The 24,157-nt window shown below is 36.1% G+C and overlaps 2 protein-coding genes and 1 long non-coding RNA gene across 6 annotated transcripts in view; 2 read left to right on the top strand and 1 right to left on the bottom strand.

Moving 5' to 3' along the window:
- Nucleotides 1-11,146, top strand: part of MED23 (mediator complex subunit 23) — a 49,169-nt gene extending 38,023 nt beyond the window's left edge. For all 4 annotated transcript variants that reach the window (XM_078370103.1, XM_035296721.3, XM_017971397.4 and 1 more), the window contains 10 exons: nt 42-222; nt 1,542-1,712; nt 2,071-2,287; nt 3,894-4,130; nt 4,938-5,103; nt 5,649-5,721; nt 6,586-6,800; nt 7,423-7,543; nt 8,273-8,404; nt 10,050-11,146. In XM_078370103.1, coding sequence (XP_078226229.1) covers nt 42-222; nt 1,542-1,712; nt 2,071-2,287; nt 3,894-4,130; nt 4,938-5,103; nt 5,649-5,721; nt 6,586-6,800; nt 7,423-7,543; nt 8,273-8,404; nt 10,050-10,217 — 1,681 coding nt within the window. In that variant the 3' untranslated portion in view covers nt 10,218-11,146. The remainder of the gene's footprint in view (nt 1-41; nt 223-1,541; nt 1,713-2,070; nt 2,288-3,893; nt 4,131-4,937; nt 5,104-5,648; nt 5,722-6,585; nt 6,801-7,422; nt 7,544-8,272; nt 8,405-10,049) is intronic.
- A 1,628-nt stretch (nt 11,147-12,774) lies between these two features.
- ARG1 (arginase 1) lies at nt 12,775-23,847 on the bottom strand. Its single transcript, XM_002746962.5, has 8 exons — nt 23,737-23,847; nt 20,342-20,414; nt 17,825-17,999; nt 15,718-15,877; nt 14,404-14,498; nt 13,951-14,055; nt 13,615-13,751; nt 12,775-13,364 (listed from the first exon to the last, which is right to left on the bottom strand). The coding sequence occupies exons 1-8, from the start codon at nt 23,791-23,793 to the stop codon at nt 13,198-13,200; spliced, it is 969 nt and encodes a 322-aa protein (XP_002747008.1). The 5' UTR covers nt 23,794-23,847; the 3' UTR covers nt 12,775-13,197.
- On the top strand, nt 22,306-23,112 carry LOC118152989 (uncharacterized). Its single transcript, XR_004742086.3, has 2 exons — nt 22,306-22,398; nt 22,780-23,112. It is a non-coding gene; the product is annotated as an uncharacterized LOC118152989 (long non-coding RNA).
- Nucleotides 23,848-24,157: the final 310 nt, after the last annotated feature.

Genomic DNA, 24,157 nt, shown 5'->3' with positions numbered 1-24,157 from the left:
TATACAGTAATGGAGTTTATGTTTTACTCTCTGCCTTCCAGAGTATTAGAGAGAATTGGAGCCAGGGCCTTGGTAGCCCATGTGAGGACATTTGCAGATTTCCTGGTATATGAGTTTTCTACATCAGCAGGGGGTCAGCAACTCAATAAGTGCATTGAAATTCTTAATGACATGGTTTGGAAGTATAACATTGTTACACTGGACAGATTAATTCTCTGCCTGGTAAGAATAAATGTTTCTAAGCTTATTCTCTTTTAGATCAAGATGTATGACTAACGTATCTTGTGTCGATCTGTTCTATATTGCTTTGAAGGATTTAATGGATTTATACTATAACCATGAATTGCTGTCACTTCCCTAAAGAGCTAGAAATTTTCCAATTTCCTTTTTTTTGTTTTCGTTTTCATTTTGTGTTTGTTTGTTTTTTTGAGACAGGGTCTGGCTCTGTTGCCCAGTGCAGTGGTGTGGTCATGGCTCACTGCAGCCTCAACCTCCTGGGCACAAGCAATCTCCTCCTGCTATTCAGTCTCCTGAGTAGCTGAGACTACAGGCATATGCCACCATACCCAGCTTTTTTTTTTTTTTTTTAATCTTTTTTTTATAGAGACCAGGTTTCTCCATGTTGTCCAGGCTGGTCTCAAATTCCTAGGCTGAAGCAATCCTCCTCCTCAGCTTCCCAAAGTGCTAGGAGGACAGGTGTGAGCCACTGCTTTCAGCCACAATTTTCTTATTCATTCATTTCATAAGTACATGTTGAATATCAACTGTGTTCTATGCATAAAAGGTACAGAAGTAAATAAAATAGATGTGGTCATAGCCTTATGATACTCTAAAAATATGAGCAATTAGATCCCGAGTTAATTCTCGAAAACTCCCACTAGAGGCAGGAAGTAGCAGTAAATCACCATGTTTCTTTCAGAGTGTTAATAGAACCATTTCTGTATACTTTGGTAGCCACAGCCATAACTGAATATTAATCATGGCCACCATACATTCCCCAGATATTTTTTTTTTTCTCCTGACTTTGATATCTATTTCCAGTAAATTTCTTTAAAAAGACACTGAAGTAGGCTGGAAAATGCTACATTAAAAAAAATTCTGTGGTGATGATATTTGGAGTTGCTTAGTTTAACATTAACCCCTTAACTGTGGAGCATAGATATAAGAGGAATTTTTGGCTTTTAGGGGAAATAATGTAAGTCTATAAATCAATAAGATAACAGTATAAGGTGGAGGTATAGAAAAAATATTTCCAGGAAATAGTGAGACACCTTATCTGCTTAGGTGATAGATGCGAGAGATAGATTAAATTTTTAAAAATAAAGATGGACATTCCAGGCAGAAGGAATAGTAAGCCAAAAATAGGCAAGAAAGGTCAGATATGTTTGGGGAATACTAAACAGTTGGTTTGGGATAGACTAGATGTCTAACGAAATTATGAAAGTGAGATTTTACTTTATTAAACTTTAGGCTTTCAAATGGCCCTCATGGTTTTGCACAGGTTGAGCATTTTCATATAATTTTTCTTTTTTTCTTTAAAGGCCATGCGTAGTCATGAAGGAAATGAAGCCCAGGTTTGTTATTTCATAATTCAGTTGCTATTACTGAAACCAAACGATTTTAGAAATCGAGTAAGTGACTTTGTGAAGGAAAATTCCCCAGAGCACTGGTTACAGAATGACTGGCACACTAAGCACATGAATTATCACAAGGTACTACTTTGAACTGGTATTTTAAATTATCCTTTTAAAGTTGTATTTGAGTATTTGATGAATTGATTTGGCTATTTTCTCTCTGGTTCTAATGTTTTTTCTCTGGTGTATATAGAAGTAAATGAGCTCTCTAAACTTCAAGGTTTAAGAATTTCTGTAATGTTGAAAATAAATTGAAACTGCAGTTTTAGTGGACATATGTACTTACCTTATAAAAATAAGTAAAGTATAATCAAGTTTAATTTAAAACGTTTCCTTGTAAAAAAGTATTTAAATAATATTTTCAAGTTCATTTGGCTCTTTTAAGAGAATTTTTTTTTAAATGCTCTAAACATTTATCATCTTCACAATTCCACAGAAATATCCAGAGAAGTTGTATTTTGAGGGCCTTGCGGAACAGGTTGATCCTCCTGTCCAGATCCAGTCTCCCTATCTGCCCATCTATTTTGGGAATGTGTGTCTTCGATTCCTTCCAGTATTTGATATAGTAATCCACAGATTTTTAGAGTTGCTTCCAGTATCCAAATCACTGGAGACTCTATTGGATCACCTAGGAGGCTTATATAAATTTCATGGTGAGCTTTTTTACATTTTAATTTCATCTAAACCTCCATAATCAAAAGTCAGCTTGGCAGAACCACATGGTAATAGTGGTTCTAAAGGTTTTATTTTAATTATTTAAAAATGAAGTGTTCTGAGGATAAGTATTGTGGATGGTGCCATGAAGTATAAAATATACAACATAAAAATACAAACAAAAGTCTGAGTTCAGAACAGGGTGATGTTACTATAAACTAAACAGATCTTGGCAGCCTTCTTGGATGGGTAGGATTTGAACTGTGATGCATCAGGTTTATAGCAGCAGCAGGAAAAAGAGCATACGAGGCAGAAGGGATCGTTTTGGGGAAAATCATGGAGGAGATAAAATAAGGTATATTTGAAGAAAAATTGCTTTGTTGGGTTTAATTGAAAATTCTTACCAGAGAGTTCTAGATATAAGGCTGGAAAGACAGATTGCACCTAACTGTAGCTCACTTTGAATGCTATGCTGATTTTATAATTGCAGATGCTAATCATCTGGAAGTTATTGAGTATGATCATGGCATGGGAAACATTATTTCAGAAAGGTACATCCAGTTATAGTTGGCAGCAGTCTTAGGAGGAAGCCCTTTCAAGGACATGTCAAAAAGCCCAGTTGTGTGATTAGTATCCAAACAACAATGGTGGCATTGAAAATGAGAAACAGGAAAAAAAGGGGACAAATGATTACAAAAGAAAGAACAGGACTTGATTGGTTGGTTATAGGGAAAATATTGAAAGAAAAATCAAAGACAGCTTTAAAGTTTTAAGCATAGTAACTGGAGAGTGGCAGGGTCAGTGACGGAAATGTGAAGGTTGTGGAGCAGCCACTAAGGGAACAAAGTGGTTGGCAGCCAGTCCTTCTTCATCTTTAAGATACCTTTCCTCAAAGCAATAGCAATAATTGTGTGTTAACATGATAGAATAGGCATAAAGTTCAAGTGAGCATTCTTTTAAAAATGTTTTTCTTTTGGATTAGGTAATATATGCACTTGGTAGGAAGAGTATATAGTGAAAAGTAGTTCCATCCTGTTTCCAGCTAGCCAGTTTCTTTCTCGGTAGGCAGTCAATGTTACCGATCTCTTGCCATCCCTTCTTAGAGATCCTGGGTGTTTTTCTTTTGTTTTGTTTTGTTTTGTTTTGTTTTTAACACAAATAAAATGTAATACACACATTGTTCTGTGCCCTGTTTGTTTCAACTTTATCATATATTAGGGTTGGCCATTTGTATCAATACATGCCATAATTTATTTTATTAGTTCCCTGTTTTTGACTTTTTAGGCTGTTTTTCATTTATGGTAGCGTAAAGAACATCCCTTGTTGTATGTCAAGGGATGAAAATTTATGCAGAATACATTTTCAGAAATGGAGTTGCTTCCACTTAAATAAAAACAAATGCAAATACAAACTGCATATTACTAGAAGCATTCTGAGCCTTCTGCCTCTACTCAGGTTAAAATATCCATAGTATACAATTGTCCAGCTGTGAAATTGTTTCATAATCTTCTGAGCTGTTTTTCAGTTATCTTGAAAGCAGTGGATTAGTTTTTCACAGTTATCAGTAACCAGTTAAACGTGTGGTGATATTTTTTTTCTTGGCAGATCGTCCAGTGACTTACCTGTATAATACTCTGCACTATTATGAAATGCACCTGAGAGACCGCGCATTTCTCAAACGAAAACTCGTCCATGCTATCATCGGCTCTCTCAAGGATAATAGACCACAGGGCTGGTGTCTAAGTGACACTTACCTGAAGTGTGCTATGAATGCACGAGAGGAAAATCCATGGGTTCCAGATGACACCTACTATTGCAGATTGATTGGCAGACTAGTCGATAATATCCTTTCTACTCTGATTTTACAGACTCTCCAGAAATAACAGTATTTTGATTTATGAGAACGTATTTTTCTTTTTAAGGTAATTTTTTATATATTCCAAGGTTTTACTTTTTTTTTTAAGATCACTTCCCTTTTTATCTCTCTAAAGGTTTGAAATCTTAAATTAGCAGCATCATGCCAGATAGGCTGAAATTCTTTTAAAATTTATATTTTAGAACTTGAGGATAAGTGGTTAAAAATTATATTTAAAAATAGACTTTATGGAGATTTGTTTCAAAGAAAAAAATTTATTCTTAAATGAACTCTATTTTGTAGCACATGCATCTGTGTGCTACTGGAGAATGTAGCATCTTGTTACTTTAAAAAAGTATGTTTTTATTAAATAATAAACGATAAAACATTTTTCTTTTTTTAGTGAAAAGGGATATTTTAGTGAAAATATACTTGTATGTTTCTTCATTTTGATTTTATGTTTTCATTTATTAGCATCTATACTTCATACCACCATTTTACTATGTAGAGAAATTCTACGTAAATGAGTGTGACTTGTTTTCCTACATAAAGGAATTTATTTTCTGAAGCAAAAGAAGAGCTCATTATAAAATAATGTTCATATTAATGTCTTATAACTTTTAGAAGAAATAGGCTCATGAAGTCTAGGTATACCTTGATTGCATCTGTGGCTATTATACATCACATTTATAAGAACCCACCTGTAAGACCAACCATTTATACTTGTGGTTAATTAAATGATTGCTCTTAATACATTTCAATCATGTCAGTGTTATTGCTTTAACTGTGTGCACCAATGGCTGGCAAATCTCCTGGTCCCTTTCCAAACTGTGACTGGAGATTCAATGAGTTTCCCAACCCAGCTGCCCACGCTCTCCATGTTACATGTGTGGAGCTCATGGCCTTGGCAGTTTCAGGCAAAGAGGTCGGGAATGCCCTTCTAAATGTTGTCCTGAAAAGGTATGTATTCTGGTTCATGCAGTAAGATTTGTTGTTTATTTGTAAACAGAATGGTGTTTTATTTGGACCTTTAAGACAGACCTGTTGCCACAAGGCTGTTGAACATTGGATGATGACTGTTTTCTGGTTCCAGATCTTGTCTTTGTGATATAGGAGTTATGGAATGAGCCCTGGATAGGATCATTAAGATCTGGGTTTGTTCCTACTTCTACTCATTAATAGCAGTTTGACATTTAGTTTAGGATTAATGTTAACTTGTCACTTAAAACAAGATTCTCTTAATCTTGTTTTCAAGATTTCAAGAATCTCTTAAAAACTAGCACAAAATATTGGATAATGATTGGGGAAGAAGTATTTTTAAAGAGCCTTATTGAGTTTCTATGTATATTACATTTTTATTCAATAAAAAATTCCCCATTGTTTTATTGAAATTGATTAGTTTTCAATCCTCTGAATTATACATATTCTTTAAAACTAAGATCCATTGTCAACCATCTAAAATGTTTTTATAATTTCATACTTGTGTTCTTTTTTGCTGGTTGCAGTCAGCCTTTAGTGCCAAGAGAGAACATTACAGCATGGATGAATGCAATTGGTTTGATCATCACTGCCTTACCAGTGAGTTAATAATTGTGATTTGTACTTACTGATGAAATACAGCCCCTTGTTCCATGTCAGCAAAAAGAAAAAGATGCATATAGGATGCCCTGGTACAAGGACGTCAAACAAATTAATGAAGTATTTTATGTTTTTAAAGTTTTTCATATTATTACTGCTTTAAAAATTTACAGTGACTAGTTTTTGCCTTTCTGTATTAGATCTAAATACCTCTGCATAACTTACATGTCTCTGCATTTTCTGGTACCACCTTACCTATCCAACTTTAGTTTTTACATTATAACCTGATCTACTCTTGGCCACTTAATATGTTGTGTATCTACAGCCTTTGTTCTTGCAGATGGTACTTATTAAGACATGTTTTAGGTACTTCCGAATGTGAGTGAATAAGACATTATTTTTATTCCAGAACCTTCTTCTTTCCATCACCTTCTCTAAAGCCTATTTATTCTTTGCTAGCTTAGAGCCTCCTTTCTTAGTGAATGAAGCCTTACCTGACTTTTCCAGCCCACATGAAGACTCCCTTCTCTGACCTCCACACATATCTAAAAAAAAGTTTATTATTATAAAATAAGCAATAAAACTATTGATTTATTGTTTGGTAAGTTAATTGATTTACTGCATAGTATATATCAGGTACCTAAATGAGCTGGACAGATAAATGTATGGAGCCCCCTAACTCACAGGCACTTCTCCCAGGTTGTTACTGACTTAATTTGCCCAGTTACAAAGTCATCCAACAGATTTCCAGCAGAAGCTGGAAAAGTAGAAAACTTTAAAGACTGAGAAAACACTATTATTTTAGTCTTTGTGATAGAATGCTAGATAAGTGATTTTTTCACTAGCTTTCCTCCAATTTTAAAGGAGCCATACTGGATTGTTCTTCATGATCGAATTGTGAGTGTTATCAGCAGCCCCAGCTTGACATCTGAAACAGAGTGGGTTGGCTATCCATTCCGCCTCTTTGATTTCACTGCCTGTCATCAGTCCTACTCTGAGATGAGCTGTAGCTATACATTAGCTCTCGCACATGCTGTGTGGCACCATTCTAGCATTGGACAACTTTCTCTCATTCCAAAGTAAGTGTAATAATTTCTTAAAGAAATTTGACATATTTCATTTTTTTCAATCTCATTAACAGATGAGGTATATACCTCATTCATTAGAACAATTTGCAAAGTAAGTTCATCAGAAAGCTCCTTTTGCTTCAGAATTGTTTTCTGAAAAATTGACTTGTATATGCTAGTAATAATCTAGTAATGTAGTTTTTCCACTGTAGTTTGAAGAGGCTTAGTCAAATGCATACCTTTTCCAGAATGTATCCCGAAAGTTACCTTTTAAACTGAATAACTGCTATTATCCTATTTCCTGATTATTTTTCTTGACCATAAAAGTGGTATTAATTGATTGAAATTTCTATATCGTGGCATTTATTAGATTATTCTCTTTTTATTTCAGATAAATCAGTAGTTTTACTGTAAAGAATGATTTAAATCCGGTATTTCAATAAATAATCAAATGAAAGTAATAGCCAGTAAGAGATGTGAGATTAATTAGAAATATTATTGTTACAGAATTAAAAGAAACTTTTAAAATTAAAAGTTTTGTTGTAATACTTTATAAATACTATATTAACAAAATTCAAACAATTTAAATAATTTCAAGTTACAGGAGATTTTTATTTTTATCTTCAAATTTTAGGTTTCTCACGGAAGTACTTCTTCCTATAGTGAAGACTGAATTCCAGTTGCTTTATGTTTACCATCTTGTAGGACCATTTTTACAAAGATTTCAGCAAGAGAGAACTCGTTGTATGATAGAGGTAAAATATAGTCTGGGTTTTCTGTGACATGATTAAATTCTGAATTATCTATTTAGGTTTCTTTGCATTATTGGAACCTCAGGTCACAACCATTAGAAGTGAAACTAGTTTAACAAGATCCAAGAGCGATTGTAGAGGACTTAGTATGCCAGTAATTATGTGGGGTGGGATGTATTGAATTGGATATGCAGGGGAAATACCCATCATGAAGGCTGAGAAGAGGTTAAGGATGGAGAAGTACATTTGAGATCTTACAGTGCAGAGGAACTAATGAAAATCATGAGAATGGATGATATCAGTCACTTATAACAAGATGTCAAAAACAAGGAAAGGAGCCAGGAATAGAACCTTAAGGCAAGAGCTACCAAATGGAACAAAGAAAGTATAATCCAAAGGATCCCTAGAAGTAGAGTTTACCCAGACATCGAGATATGGTGTCTAGAAAGGAATTGTTTATCTCTTAATTTCAAGAGAAATTACTAAACTATGAAGAGATATTTTATTTAAGCCTTATTAGGGGCATTTTATAGCACTACAGATTGTTTTATAAATGCAGGTCACATTGTATCTCCCAAGTGCATAGAGGTGTATATATGGCATGTGACAGTTCTACAGCAAACACAGTATCTGCCGGTGCTAGTGCTATAATGGTGCCCATCTGCATCATGCTGAATTATTGAATCACTTCACTTTCGACCACTTAAATAATTTTACATTATTTGTAAACAGATTGGTGTGGCGTTTTATGACATGCTGCTGAATGTCGACCAGTGTAGCACCCATTTAAATTACATGGATCCCATCTGTGACTTCCTGTATCACATGAAGTATATGTTTACTGGTGATAGTGTGAAAGAGCAAGTAAGCTGAATTTCTTTAATTCTTTTTAATGATGCTGGATTTGGAAAATTTGAACATATAGTGATAGACTTTTTTGATTTGGGTGATTATTTTTGTCTTTTTTTTTTTTTTTTAAGGAAAAAGGGTGGGTATGAGACCTTTTTAGGCAACAGGGGCGTATTATTCTAGATGACATACTAAAGTAAATACAAGTTATAATTTCTCATCCTTTTCTCTCTTGATATTTGCAACAGAACATCTAAAAAAAAAAGATGTAGAGGGTTAGTTAATGGTAATCTCATTGGGGAGAAACAGTGGGATATGGCTGCTGAAGTATGAGCAGAGAGGTTGCTGTGTTCTGAGTAAAGGAGGTCCTACTTCTCCTGACACTTACGGTGACAAACTGCGGCTTAACTAGAAGACTAAACTCAGGATTCCAGACTAAACCTGACTAGAGACTAACTCATGAAGAGTATTTAAAGCATATGGGAATGCTGACCCTGAAAAAAAAAGTCTTAGGGAATTATTGATGACCTCAGTCTTTGGAAAGGTTTCCGTTTGGAAAGAGAGGCCATGCTGACATAGCATATGAAGAGGAACTTCCTAATAGAGATGCCTGAAAGTAGAAAAAGACCTTGAATCATAACTGAGTTCCTATGTGTAGGAAACAGAATCTGGGCTATTTTAAAGGGGTGGAGGTAGGACAGACAGGGAAAGTTAAGTCCATCCTCTTCCACTTCCCAATACTTTAATGTTATTTCCTTCTATAATGGAGAGGAAGATAAACTGCTGTGTAGCCATATGAGTCTAGTCTAAGGCTTCTTTCTTTGGAGCTGGAGTTGGGAGGATGTTGACTCCTTATGTCTCAGCAGCAGTGTCAAAGAGAGTTAACCTGTTCTCCCTCATGTAAGAAAGAAATTGTATCTGCTTTTGTTACAACACAGAACATTCAGAAAACCTGTGAAGAAACGTTTTTGTTTTTTTTGTTTGTTTGTTTTTAGTTCTTAGAGTATTCTTTACATTTGAGCCTAAGTTTGACTCAAGGGAGTACAGAAAGGAAAAGGTCAAACAGCCTTTGAGTAAAGCTAAGAAAGCTGTGGAACTACTTGATGTATTTGTCTCTTTAGTGTTTTTCAAAAGAGTAGATCTAATATTATTTATTTTGAATTCCAAGTATAAATCAAACCTAAAATAATTAGCTTTGTAGATGAATGTTGCAGACATGAGTTATTCAAAGAACTTTAAAATATAATTAATGCTTCATGCTTCTGTAAAGATAGCATTTTAAAAAATGATCAACTCGTTGGATGTATAAAATTTCCAGTATAAACTCTGCTAGCTTTTGGTAGCAGGATGACTGGCTAGCTAGATAAATGGATATGCTTTTGTAAGTATATGCATATATTTGACTATACATGTGGTACATGTACAGACATGCATATGTAACATATAATGGGTGTGTGTGAGGGAGAACATGTTGTTTCTCATGCAAGAAAGATATAATTGTATCTGCTTTTCTTAAAACACAGAACATGTTGAGAAACTTCTCATCTACCCCACGCCGCTCCTTAGTTTATTGTCTCAGGATATATGTAAGTCTTGCTTTAAATGTGAGAAGTTGAAATTCTCTGATTAAAGTACTTTTTAATGTGTTTTTATTTCTTAGGTGGAGAAGATTATCTGTAACTTAAAACCAGCTTTGAAACTTCGTCTTCGATTCATCACACACATTAGCAAGATGGAGCCAGTTGCAGTGCCTCCACAAGCCATCAACAGTGGGTCTCCAGCACCTCAGTCTAATCAGGTGCCAGTGTCTCTACCAGTAACTCAGTGAAGCCAGACTCTACTATGGAGAAAGTGGAAATGCATCCATCTTTGAGAGTGGACTCAAACCTATTAAATCTGAATGCTGTCATGCTATAGTGATAATAGTAGAAGCAGTGATGATGTTCAGATTGTTTTATTTTGATTCAGATGATGAATCTGTTGACACCTTATAACACCCATCTCCCTAACTATATTTTTGTCTCTAAGAGATCAAGATTCATGTTGTTCATATTCATAACAACTTATTAGAGCTACGTAGGAACATAGAGGTATCTGTGATCAAGTGACTTTGTCATTGGCACTTTCAGTCTTTTCTAGCTGTTGCTTTTGTTTGTATTTTTTTATTAATAACGTATTTAGTGTTCAGATATATTATTTTAAAGGCACCACACATGTAAAACAGTTATTACAAATCCTTTTATACGTAAATCTCTTTTGGTAGATCTTTAGAATAATAGAGATTTTTATCAAGAAAAAAAATCTGCACTTTGTTGCATTGTAGGAACAAACAAGGCTTCATATTCTTTTTTAAATGACTTGAAATTTTATTATAAATTTCCATTGTTTCTATCAAGGTCAGTTGGCAGTTTTATTACCTTTGCTATGGACTCAAACTTACTGTATAAAATGAGCTGAAAGCCATGTAAAAAAATAACATCTGAAAATTCTTAAACTTAAATAAAACTATGCTTAAATGGTTGATTCTCCAATTTCTTTTTTTAAAAATAAGTTAATTGCTTTTGCAGGTTGACGCTCTCACCTGACAGATGATATAATTCTTCAAATTCTTATAATCTTAAAATTTTTAAATTTTTATAAAGTACACATTTTATTTCTTCAGAATATCTTAGATTTTGAGAGACATTGTTAATTTGGGGGCAATTGGCATTGTGAGAGACTTGAAAACTAATGAGTAAAATCTGCTGAATGAATAAACCGCGTGACTGTTTCATGACTCCATTGGAATGAGTGTCTGCTGTATGCCAGGTGGTGTGTTGGCTAGGTTCAGTTGGAAATGGGGTACTCTATGGGTCATACACTACAGGTGGTGACTGATGTTGGCCTACGAATTAAGAGTTACAGATTCTTTTAAAAAGAGCTAGTGAATTTAACCAACTGTACTTCAAATTCATGTTTCTAAATACATTCCCCCTAGAACTTTATTTTCTTTGTAGCTCATGTTATTGCCATCACTAAATCATTACTGGCCATGCAAGTCTAGCTAAAAATATATGTAATGGTAAAAATAATTTTTGCAGACTCAATTCTTAAAATTACCTAGAAAAAAATGCTAGAAATTATTTCAAGTTATTAATCTTAACATGGTGTCAATATATTCGTGCTGCCTTGAGGAATATATTACTTTTTGATCCTAGAATGAGAATAAAATTGTGACACTAGTGTTGTACAAACAGAATAGAGGAAGTGAAAATCAATATAATCACTTTCTCAAGGATATAAACATTCTAATTTATTAAAAATTTAGTTTTCCCTCTCTAGTTTAAAAACATGGGATAGATTTTTAAATAGGTTTTTAAGCAGAGACTAAGGGAAGACAAACTTTATTTGGGTCTACAATACTGCTGATGGGAAAAATATGCCTTTATATTTATCACATCCTGAAAGTTTTTCTTTTTGAAAATAGTTTAGAGTGGCCCTGTCTGCAATGATGCAATGTTCTGCATTGATGCAGATGACTTTCTGCAATGATGCAAATGTTCTATACCTGTGCTATTCAATACACTAGTTAGTAGCTGCATTTATCTGTGAAGTATTTGAAATATGGATCTGAATTTTTAAATTTTACTAAGTTTTAATTTGACCATATGTGGCTGCTGTATTAGATAATATATCCTAGAGTGAGGTCCTTTATAATTGTTCCCATCTAGAAGTAATTCAATAAAATGTTTATCTTTTAAAGGCCCAGTAGTTAAAGGTAACAGTTTTTAAATTCTGTGTTACATTTGAAAAATCAGATTGTAGGGGCTGTTTTATCATATAGCTGTTAAAAACACAGAAGAAATTCATTCATGAAGCCTACCTTATTTACAGAACCGCCTGGGGTTTTTACAAAAATTACTGGGAAGAGAAAAACTTTGCTTCCCTTGTTTTGATTGCAATTTACCATGGTTTGTTTTTTCCATTTTCCTTACTACATTCCAGAGCCAAGATGAGTTTTTAGGATATAGCTGATGGTACTGTAATTGCAGGGTGAGTGAAGGGTGAAACATTGGAAGCCACAGGTAATTTTAGATGACATCCTCAGCTGAATCAGTCATTCTTAAAAACAAACTAGCAATATGATTTATCTGGCTCCTGAATAGATTTTTGGAAGCATCTTTTTTTTTGTTTCCCAAAGTCTCACTCTTGCCCAGGCTGGAGTGCAGTGGCGTCATCTCATCTTACTGCAACTTCTGTCTCCTGGGCTTAAGTAGTACTCCCACCTTAGCCTGCTGAGTAGCTGGGACTATAGGTGCTCACCACCACGCCCAGCTAGTGTGTGTGTGTGTGTGTGTGTGTGTGTGTGTGTTGCATGTATTCAGAAATACATAGACTGTGCAATCTTGTTATAAAGAGTTTATTATAAAAAAAAATCACATCTTTTGAATGACATGGACACATAGTACCTTTCCAGATGGGGTAGCTTTGTCTCCTGATTCCAGGAGTCCCACTCAGTGTATGGGGGCTTTTGTTAAGTGCGCTTATTTTTAATACCAGCAATTTTTAAATTGTAAATCAATGCATACTTCTCTTTCTAAGGAAAAGCCTTTTGCCAAGTTAGAAAATAATAGCTTTTAAATTTCAAAAAAGTTAAGAATTTCCACATCTTTAGTTTTACACCAAGAGGGAATTTGTGGAGTTTATGCTAATTGGAAAAACATTTTTCTGAAAGAACAAATCTTTAGAAGGATAACTATGCTTAAGTAAGTTATTAGATTTGATAATTATGCCATTAGCTATAAGATTTGTATTGGCTGTTTCTACATTTACTTAGGTGGGTTAAGGTAATCAATAGGCTTGTGATTACCCTCACGAGCAACTCCAAAACAAGCCAAGGTTATTGCTACTGCTGTGTTCACTGTTCGAATTACTTCTTCAGGTGTCTTCCCCAGGGATGGGTTCACTTCCATTATATCTAATCCTGAGAGTAGCCCTGCAACAACAAATTGTAATAATGTAATTTATAAAATAGTTGACATTTTGAAATTAGTACAGACAGACTTGAAAGATTATCTGCTAACAGAAAATGGTAGTAACCAAGAGAAAACACTTTAGCTATTGCATCATGTGGTTGGTGGACATTCTAGAAGTGTCAACTGGGACTTGGTTTTCAGGTCAAGAGGTATAAATATATATTAGCCATGTGTACACTTGCTTCTTTATTCCCTCAGATTGTTACCTACCTGTTTTGTAGATTTCTTCTGTGATGTAGAGACCTTCTCTGTATGACAGACCTCCCACGACTGGGGTGCCAGTAGCTGGTGTGAAAGATGGGTCCAGTCCATCAACATCAAAACTCAGATGAATTGGCCTTTTCTTTCTTTTAAAAAGTGGGAAAGGATTTCAGTTTAAAATTGACAGCTTCACATTCCATAGATAAATATATCTGTTATCTCGCTTTATAAAAAGTAGCAACTCATTATTTCATGTAAAGACTTTATTAATAATTTACATTGGTTAATGTCAGCAGCAACCTTTTATGTTACACAGACATGTGTGCACACACAAAAGAATCATACCTTCCTAATAGGTAGCTAAGCGTTTCTTCCATCACCTTGCCAATTCCCAGTCTGTCCACTTCAGTCATTGAAAAGTATTTAATGCCTAGAGTTTTCAAAATGTAGCTATAAAAGAGAAGATAATTATAATTAATAAGGCTGACTGAGACTGCCTGCCTCCTTTTAAAGGGAAGAACAATGTAGTAAAATATAGAAAATGTTTAGGTTCTATAAACTGTATATAAAGCCCAATATGGTTATATTTGTATTTATTTTTAACAGTAAATCAATTGAGATTTAATTGCCTGGATACATACATATGTATGTACATGTATATGAATTTATGTGTGTTGAGTGTATGTTTGTGTGTCTTGATATTTAAAATAATTTTCTCTCATAGATTTGGTCAGTAAAGCACATCTAGCACACAAAGGGACAAAAATGAAGGCAAATCACATCAAAGAATAGGCTTACTGTTCCCCAGGGTCCACGTCTCTCAAGCCAATATACACAATATCCTTGGCAGATATGCAGGGAGTCACCCAGGAGAATCCTGGCACATCAGGAATCTAAAATTGCAATGTTTTCACTTGGTTATTTATGATTCTCTTGAACAAATCCTACATTCAAAGTTAAAAACACTTATTGGATTATGCATATCTTATGTTTAGAATATAAATATAGAAGAAATCATGTAAAAATAATGCAAAATTAAGAAGGGGATGCATGCTTCCTTTTGAGTGCTTTGACTTTGCCTTGAACCACTTGGCGTTTACCTATTTTGTGCCCCATTCCTGCTCTGTCCTTCTTTCCCAGGGCTCCTCTGTAAAGAAACGAGTGTGCTCCCGTGACTTTGGTAGGTTTCTTCTTTACTGCCCTTTCTCAGTAGTAAGTCCTTAATGCAGAGGATGGCCTAGAGCAGCTAAGGGAAATTTCTGACCTGTCCTTTGGTTATTCTTCACATCATGGTACAATAGTATCTGCTTTGTCCTGGAGCCATATTTAGTTTTTCCCCTGCGCTAGGTAGATATTTTGCAAGTTTATAAACCTATCCCTTGGTCATTAGTTCAAAAGACATTACTTCTGAGCATTTAACATAAGGAGGTTTTAACCTCTTATATCATTATAAAGACTGAATATTATATCAATAAAAACTTTTAATTAATATACTATGGCACATCAACAAAAGTTATGAGCTATAATATTAAATTTTAATCTGTCATTTTATTTTACATCTTTTAGAAGTTTCTAGGGAGCAAGGAGATAGTTCTTTCTCTTATGATTTAGATAGGTGCTTCTCCCAGTAAAGATATTAATTCATAAACCATTGTATTTGAAATTTTTAAATTCCTTTTTTGAAAAGGCTCTGTGATGTGGAAGGACTATTTGGTGAGAATGCAGGGCTGCATGGCATGTAGTGGAAAGAGGAAGGAATTAGGAGGCCTGGGGCTGGCCCTTGCTTTACTATAGGATTGGCATATGTCCTGGCCAAGTTGGTTAACCTCTGAACCTCCGCTGATCTGTTTATAAATGAGTACTTTCTGCCTCAACTAATAAAAATGTAGTTTAAAAATTAGCAGAGAAAATATATATTAAATCAGTTTGCAAAGCAGAGATAGAAAGCCTCACTCCCTTTTTATCAACCAACCCTTTGCGTATTGGTTACACAGAAAATGATTCGAGATTACACCAAGAATAAGATAGCATGGAATTTCTTATTTCCCTTCCGTCTCCTGAATGCCTACTAAAAAGTGTTCTTTTGCACTAGAGTATCAACCAGTCCTTTACCTTTCCTTTTAGTTCCTTCAGGATGAAAGATACAGGTTGTCCATGCAAGTTGCCAGTTGTGGTTGTCAGTGGAGTGTTGATATCAGTGTGAGCATCCACCCAGATGACTCCTAGATCAGGGTGGACCCTGGCATGGCCAGAGATGCTTCCAATTGCCAAACTTCAGGGGAAAAAATTCACATGAACATCAGGTTTGCAGTGTCACTACATACATCATATTCACTCACTTAATGCTCCCACTTGGTTTTCCTTTAAGTCACAGTGTCTGATATTTCTGATAGATTCTAAACTAGAGATGCCAATTAGTTATAACAATAGAGAAAACATAACCTGAACTTAATGCTTACTAACTGGTTATATTTACATCAATTGCATTACCAAAAAATAATTGTGATTTTTTTCCCCAAAATCTACCTTGTCATAAAACCACAGATTAGAGCTTAGCCAAAAAATAAATGAATATAAAAATACTAGCCACACAAGAAATTCCTTCGCATGAGACACTGTTCAATTCTCAGAGTTAAATTTGGATCATTTTCTGTACATTCATGTCGCTTGGTAAATACTTAATTCTCTCAAGTGAATTATGACAAAGTCCTTCAGTTTTTCTTAAAATCCAGCTCTTTTATAATTTGGGGCATCACTCAGAAGTTCTTACATGCTCTTATTCAGAAGTTCTTTAGCTAGCGTGTGGCATGTGTTCACCCATTCTAGTTCCCCACTCAACCAGGAACAGACAAAGTTCATCCCAAATACTTCACGTGCCAGACATTTTGCTGGAATGGAAGAGGTAAATAATATCTGGCACAGAAGTTAAAAGTTAGGATTTATTAGTTTGGTGCAAAAGTATTATGGTTTTGCCATTTAAAAACTGCAGTTACTTTGCACCAAGGTAATACTTATACAATGCCTGTATTCTCCCATTTGCCAATGTTTAAGTATCATTCAGAGAATCATGAACTTTTAGACTCTCAAAGTGGAAGCAATCATGCCTTAATGTCAGATATGGATTACCCAGTGTGACTTTTGTTTTCTCTTCAGGTTTCTTGTCTTTTGCCATGTGCCATTCATAAAATTTCCACTTACAAATTTCTCCACTTAAAAAAGAAAGCGAGCCTCAGTTCCCAATTGCAGTTTTGATACAGAGGCCCTGGTAACATTTTGGCTTTAGAAGACGAAGCTGAGGAGGCCTGAAGTCACTGACTGTTCACCTCAAGAGCCATTGAAGTGTTTCTGCTTTTAGATCTAATCAGGTTTCTCTGGTAAAATTATCCTAGACCTTGAGAGTAAATATTTTAAAAGGCTCATGCACAAAAATGGTCTTTGCCATATTATTTCTAATGGTGAAAATTTTAATGTAACCTGAATACCTGACAATATGTACATATATAGTGGTATAACCCCTTGATGAAAAATCATGCAGCAGTTATAAAGCTGATGCTTGTGATGCTTATGCATATTCCATGAAGTAACAAGGAAGTTTGCACTTTAGAGTGAGAACACAACAGAGTGTCTCTCACACACGCACGCACGCACACACACACGCACACACACACATGCACACACATACACAAAATTGTCGAAGTCATCATATACAAGGAAAACAAGATACCATGAAAGAAATGTGCCGGATTTTCAGTTCTGGTTGAAATGGTTGTTAGAGAATTACAATTACCACATTCTTTTTTTCTTGTGTATGTGTCTGGTTCTTTCAAAAATGTTATAATCATTACTTTTATGATAAAAAACACACACTTTAAAATTGTTGACCTACAGGAGTTGTACATATTATTGGCAATTAAGAACAATAAACTATGAATTGCCTTACTTATTTAGAAATATAAGCTTCTGATGAATATTTAGATCAAACCCATTCATATTTCATATGTTTTCTGCTGTACTTGGTCAAAATACAGATATTTTAAGACTTCAAAGAGAGCTAAGTCTGTTTCTGTAATAAAGCAATAACCTATCAAATTTTTTTAAAGGCAGAGAAGGTTTGCTATAAAATGTAGGTCAATGCTTTTCTGTGTATTTCTCTTCTCTTTTGGCCTTGGTTACACTTCCTTTGTGCCAGACTCCCATAGACGCAATTATTCAACAAGACCTGTGGTCTCCGCCCAGCACCAAGCTGACTCGTCCGTTCTTCTTGACTTCTTCCACCTTGCCAGCCAGCTGCTCGTTCGCTTTTCCCACAGACCTTGGATTCTTCACAATTTGAAAGGGACTGTCATTAGGGATGTCAGCAAAGGGCAGGTCCCCATAATCCTTCACATCACACTCTAAAATTAAAAGTTTTGAATTAGTAAATTAAAAAGTAGAATATAAATCAGTCTGTGTAGGATGATCCCAATTGTATAAAATAGGCATATATTCACAAGTATAGGCAAAGGGAAAATCTGAAAGGTCTATAAACACAGGGAAGGTGGAACCCACATCTGCTTCTGTTTGGCATCATGTTACCAGGACCACGCACTGCTGCGTGCTGTATTCTAGGCTTGAATCTATTCAGTTAGATAGACACTAAAATATAACAGTGATAGTCTTCTGGATTGGGCTTAATAGAGAATATCACTGTCTTTGTCTCTGTCTGTCTCCCCTCTCTGCTTATGTGATTTTTACCTTTCTATAGGAAGCATGCTTCATTTTGATAACAATTAAATATATGAATAGATATATATATTCTCAGAAAATTTAGAAAGCACTGGTGTATTTTCATCTGGGATGCACACACACACACACACACACACACACAAATATCCATCAAACATGCCTCATAGTGGTATCATCAGAATTCACTAAGAATATGTGAATATGTACTTAGCACTGAGCCTAGCACTTTGGAAGCTCAGGAAATAAAGCTTTTTTGTTATTCGTTTTGCTAAGGAAAGATTACAGGTAACTCCAAATTCCTAAGGACTCGATGTGCTTCCTAAAAGGCCTTGAACTAGGCTTGAAAAGTAGAGTTTTGTATAAAACTGTGATATGGGATCAGTTCAGTGTTTGAACCAACTGGCCATCATATATAGTATTTGTTACATGTCGGTGTGAATCTGATTCAGTAATGCCTCCGAGAACTTTCACCTGATATAACACGTGACCAAATTATGCTAGTTGGTTAAGGGACAAGTCCATTTATCCAAGCATTCTGTTCTCTACTGGCTGTCTGTATTTTTTTTTTTTAATATTTATGAGGTATAATTCTTCTTCATTGAAGCCCACTCATCTTTAAGTGTGCAGATCAATGAGTCTGAACAAATCTAGTCTGGCAACCACCACCACAATCAAGATTTAAAATACTTCCATTCTCCCCCAAATTCTATCCTGCCCCTTTAGAGGTAATTCCTGCCCCCAACTCCAGGAACTGTGGATCTGCTTTCTTTTGGTATGCTTTTGTCTTTCCAGAATTTCATATCAATGGAATCACACAGTGTGTAGTCTTTCATGCCTTAGCATGCTGTTTTTGAGATCCACCATGAGACAGAGTCTCACTCTGTCGCCCAGGCTGGAGTGCAATGGTGTATTCTCGGCTCACTGCAACATCTGCCTCCTGGGTTCAAGCAATTCTCTGCCTCAGCCTCCTGAGTAGCTGGGATTACAGGCACCCACTACCATGCCCAGCTAATTTTTTTATTTTTAGTGGAGATGGGGTTTCACCATCGTGGCCAGGCTGGTCTTGAATTCGTGACCTCGTGATCCACCCACCTCGGCCTCCTATAGTGCTGGGATTACAGGCGTGAGCCACGGCGCCCAGCCCATTCCTTTTTATTGTTGAGTACTATCTCATTGCATGGATGTGACACTTTTTGTTTAACTATTTACCAGTTGACGAGCATTTTGCTGTTTCCACCTTTTGGTTATAATAAATATTGCGGCCCTCAAGCATTCAAGTACAAATCTCTTATCCAAGAGAAATGGAAACATACCCACACAAAGGCTTTTACTTGAGTGTTTGTAATTATACTTCTCTCCACCTACAACTGCTGGGTCAAAATGTAAATCTATGTTTCTTTAAGAAACTACCCACCTGTTTTCAAGGTGGCTGTATCGTTTGCATTCCTATCAGAAATATATGAGATTTCTAGTTGCTCCACATCCTACCCAATATTTTATCAGCATCTTGTATGTAAAGATAACAGAGAATTGAGCCCATACTTTATAAATAGACATAATTTTGCATTTGCACGCTTATGTATATGTATGTATATATACACATTGTGCAAACACTAGGTGCTGTTATGATCATTATTACTCTTTTATTTTATTTCATTTCACAAATAGGAATCCTGTTGCTAGTAGCATACTTCCTGCTGCCCCTTGCCTTCCATTTGCTCTTCCGCCGCTCCCCTACCATCCACCCCAACCCCAGTTCTTGCACATGCAAATTCCCTTATACCACAGTTTGGCTGGAAAGACAAAATATCTGACAAAGGATGTACATCCAGCGATGCTTCCTGAGCATTCTCCCAGGCCATGCTGCTTTTGTAGGATGTGCTTCTAAGGTTAAAGCCAGTACCGCAATTCTGCGTAAATATTCCAGACACACTCCACATTCACAGGGGCCTGCTCCTTCCTTCAGGGTGGGGAGGAAATCAGGCTGATCATCTTTTAACTTTAAAATTACCTTGTTCTTTAAGTTTCTCAAGCAGACCAGCCTTTCTCAATGCTGTAGGGCCTTCTTCCACCCCTCCTCGTGGCTGAACAATCAAAAAATAAAGTACTTCAGACATTATCATCACCATCAGATGCTCGCAGTAAGAACCCTTTTCATTATTTAATCAGTTGAACTGTACCTATCATTTTTTGAGCTCCTACAGAGCCAGGAATTTACATTATCTCATTTAATTTTCACAGCAAGGTAGACTGAATGACTCTTATGCCAAATAGAAAGATCTAGAATCACAAAGGTTATATGGGTTTCAGACAGGCACACAGCTAATAAGTGGCAGAGCCTATGTTCATATTAAGGTCTTTGGATTCCAAAACCTGCATCTCCTCTTCCCATCAAACCATGTTATCAACAGAGTGAACACACAGTTTGTGCAAAAGCAGTTTGATAGATGAGATCCAATAAGGAAAAGGCTTTTGTCTTTGAGTCCCTCATAAGCTGATAGGAAATATGGGCATTTAAGCCTAATTACAATACACAGCTGCTTCAATCAAGATATAAAATGTCATAGTAACAAAAACAGGACGCCCTTACGACTATCAGGGACAGAGCATGTCAGTCAAGGCTACAAGAAATAAATATTTACTCTGAGTCTTGCCACATGAGTAGGTACTCAAGAAAACAATAGAGAGTGTTGGAAAAAACTCTGCAAACCAAGGGAGCAATGTGGGCAAAAGCATCGAAAGACTGTGGCATGAAAGAGACCTACGTGCTTGTCCTCACAGCAGCAAGCCAGAGCTCTTGAGGAGAAAGCAGGCAACAGGCAAAATTATCACGTGGGAGATGAAAACTACAAAGACCAACCCAGTAATTTCAAGTCTTGGCCTGCTCAAATAGGAGATGGGAAGTTCTACCCTTGCTGCTTTGATGCTAGGGAAGCTAACACTCTTACTCCAAGGGATAAGTCTTCCTCAGCCCCCTGACCAACTAGAGGTCTAAAGACACAGTTCTTTTCTGTATCTTTTTGATTCTAATTTCCAACAGCACTTTCAGATGCAGAGAATTATTACATGTTGTCAGATGAGACAAGGTGCTAACAGACACTTTGTGCTAAGACACAATGTGCTAGGAGAAGGCAATCTTTAGGGTTGGGGCCGTGGCATCAAAGTAAGCGAATATCTCTTCCTTATTCGAAGGACCAGAAGACTTGCCCTGGTTGCCAGGGTGTCAAATTCCTGTCCCTGGCAGCAAGGGACTCACCCATCCTGACACATCTGCTCCTTTACTCCCTTTTTGCTTGACACACCTCCTTCTCCCCAATCGAGTAGACATAATTTCTCCTTCTTTCAACCCCAGTAGGGTGCTGCTTGGTTCGTGCTTTGCCTTTGGTTTTGTGTCTGTGTTTGCATTTTCCCTGTTGTTAGATTTCAGTCCAGCTCTGTTTACATTTGGGCACTATATTTTGTAGTGTAGAGCTGACATGTAGTAGATGCTCAGTAATCCTCGGTTTGGTCAGACTCCTTGGCTTTTTTCTCCTTCTCCCTTTCAGACTTTAGAATAAATGTCATAGACCCCTTAGAAGACACTGTATTTGCTATAACACAGTTATTCAATTTTCCAGCATTCTTTTTTATTTGTTTTATTCAAATGGCTTCTCATGATTGGTCTTTCCTTTTGCTTGCTGTATCTGTCCACTTTGGAAATTGCTTTGTCAGCTCCACTGACTTTCTAAGCTGGGCCCAATCCCTTACTGGCCACAAGTATAAAGTCCCCTTCGGAGTTGAATTATCTGAAGGGACATCAGTGCAAATCAAGGGCATAGGCATTGGAATCAGATTGTCCTGTCTGGAATCATGCAATCAAGGCTATGTGACTTTCAGCACATTACCAAATCTCTCTGAGCTTTTTTTCAACCCAATTGTAAGGTAAACGTAATACCTACCTCATTGTTTGCTCACTGCCCTGCAAGGAGGTGAGACAGAGAATGAAGCCCTTTCTCAGACTTAACATTTTAGTCATCTACCCTCTAATCCTTTCCTTTTGCCTGCTTATCAAACCTGTACCTCCTTTAGGTGAGGACAAATGCTTTTATGTTTGCCATTTTGTCCTTTTTACTCTATGACTTAGTATAAAAAAATCTCTCTCTCTTAGTCCTTACAATCATGAGACAATGAACTCCATCGTCATGGCCATGTTTTAATGGGAGAAGGGCGGTGGAGAGAGGAGACTTGCTTCCCTTTTGTCAGTTTTTAAGATTATATATTTTTTATAACTTGTTCAAGAATAGGTGAGCACAGCGTGGATTTTAAAAGGAACACTTCGGTGTCAGCAAAATACCCCTGTGTTTGGGAAAGACTTTTGGAGGATTTCCAGGGGAAGAAAAGTAGTATTTACTGACAGTCCAAATGAAGTTTGGGTCTCTAACCTCTGGTCTCTCTCAATTTGTTTTGCAGTAAAAAGTCAGAGTACACAACAAGGGTTCCAGATTAAGAAGAAGCAAAACGCTGTCCAGATTCTGAGAAACCTGGAGAAAAATCAACCTTAGGAGTTTCAATACACACGTTGTCTTGTTTGATTTTGTTCTTTGTTTTTTATCCTCTTTAAGCACAGGTACATGTTGAAGTCTATGCTGTTCTGTCATCTCATTCTCTTTACCAGAATAAGTGTGCCCAGGCAGAAAAAAAAAGTGTATTAAAATGTTGCTGGCATGTGTGGATTCACAGCTGGTGGCTCTAAGGAAGTCTGGGAGTTTCATAAATCCATTAAAATCCTTTTAGACTTGCCAACCTGCAGTAGGATTTTCTTTCTTTTTTTGTTCTTTTTTCCCCTTCCAAGAGAGGTCCATAAAGGATTCTACTTAGCCCACGAATGAGCAGTTTCATAGAATCATTAAAACCCTAACATAACATGAATTATTCACAAAGTTGCATGAAACAATAACATTTAGGTTATACAAATTATAGGAAGTCTGGAGGTTACCATCAATCTATTAAATTTTTCTAGGTATTAGTTACATATCTAAGCAAATATATTTTCTTAAAATCCTCTCTTCCTCTACATACACACAGTGACATCAAAAGCAACAAGAGCAACTAAACCTAAATACATAGCTACAATGCAGAAATAGTCCATTTCAATTCAAAGAAAAACTTTTTCTCCTAAAACCTAGGAGGAAACATTCTGCAGGTTCAAATGAATTTGACTTTGGCTGAGATCAAACCCACAGAGTAAGAGGGTTTGTGACTACAATTATACAATGTGGGAAAATGGTGAGAGGACTCTAAAATATGCATTTCTAGGCCAGATTGTATCAGAAAACTTAAATAACCAGATAATAACCTCTCACAAATTTTGAAGTCCCAAATTTTCAACAAAATTCCAGGTATTCAAAGAAAGATTTTCTTACTTACCTGTCCCTTTGAGAAGGGAGCTCCGATAATCCCTATGGTTTTGGGCTTGGCACTCATGCTCTGACACTTCTCTTTGCTGCGCTTGAACTCTTCAGTTAGTCAACCCTCAATGACAGAGGGCACATCTTTTTTTCCATTTATACTTGGGTTGAATAAACAATATTTATTCTAATGAAGGCAGCTGGCTCCACCCACTAAACGAAAGAATGGTAGAGTCAACAGTCTTGCAAATTCTTCATACATGGAGTAACCATAATTTCTCTGAGTCTAGGTCTCTAATTAAGTCACAATTATTCACGTTCTTACTTCACACCCTTTTCAAAAAACCAGCCAGATGACATTAATGTTTCCTTAGACAATTGACGAGTTTCACAACTACATAAGAAGTACTATTGTTCTGGCTCAGGGAACTCAGGGCAAG

Source organism: Callithrix jacchus, chromosome 4 (genome assembly GCF_049354715.1).
Source record: "Callithrix jacchus isolate 240 chromosome 4, calJac240_pri, whole genome shotgun sequence".
Taxonomy (NCBI): domain Eukaryota; kingdom Metazoa; phylum Chordata; class Mammalia; order Primates; family Cebidae; genus Callithrix; species Callithrix jacchus.
Note: the sequence above shows the minus strand (reverse complement) of the source record. Positions and strands in the feature narration are given on the sequence as shown.

Coding starts and splice junctions, on each gene's coding strand:
- ARG1 (XM_002746962.5), bottom strand. CDS start 23,793: ATGAGTGCCAAGCCCAAAACCATAGGGATTATCGGAGCTCCCTTCTCA. Junction 14,499..15,717: donor TGAAGGAACTAAAAGGAAAG/GTAAAGGACTGG, acceptor TTGCAATTTTAG/ATTCCTGATGTGCCAGGATT. Junction 13,365..13,614: donor AGAAGAAATCTACAAAACAG/GTAGGTAACAAT, acceptor TTGTTGTTGCAG/GGCTACTCTCAGGATTAGAT.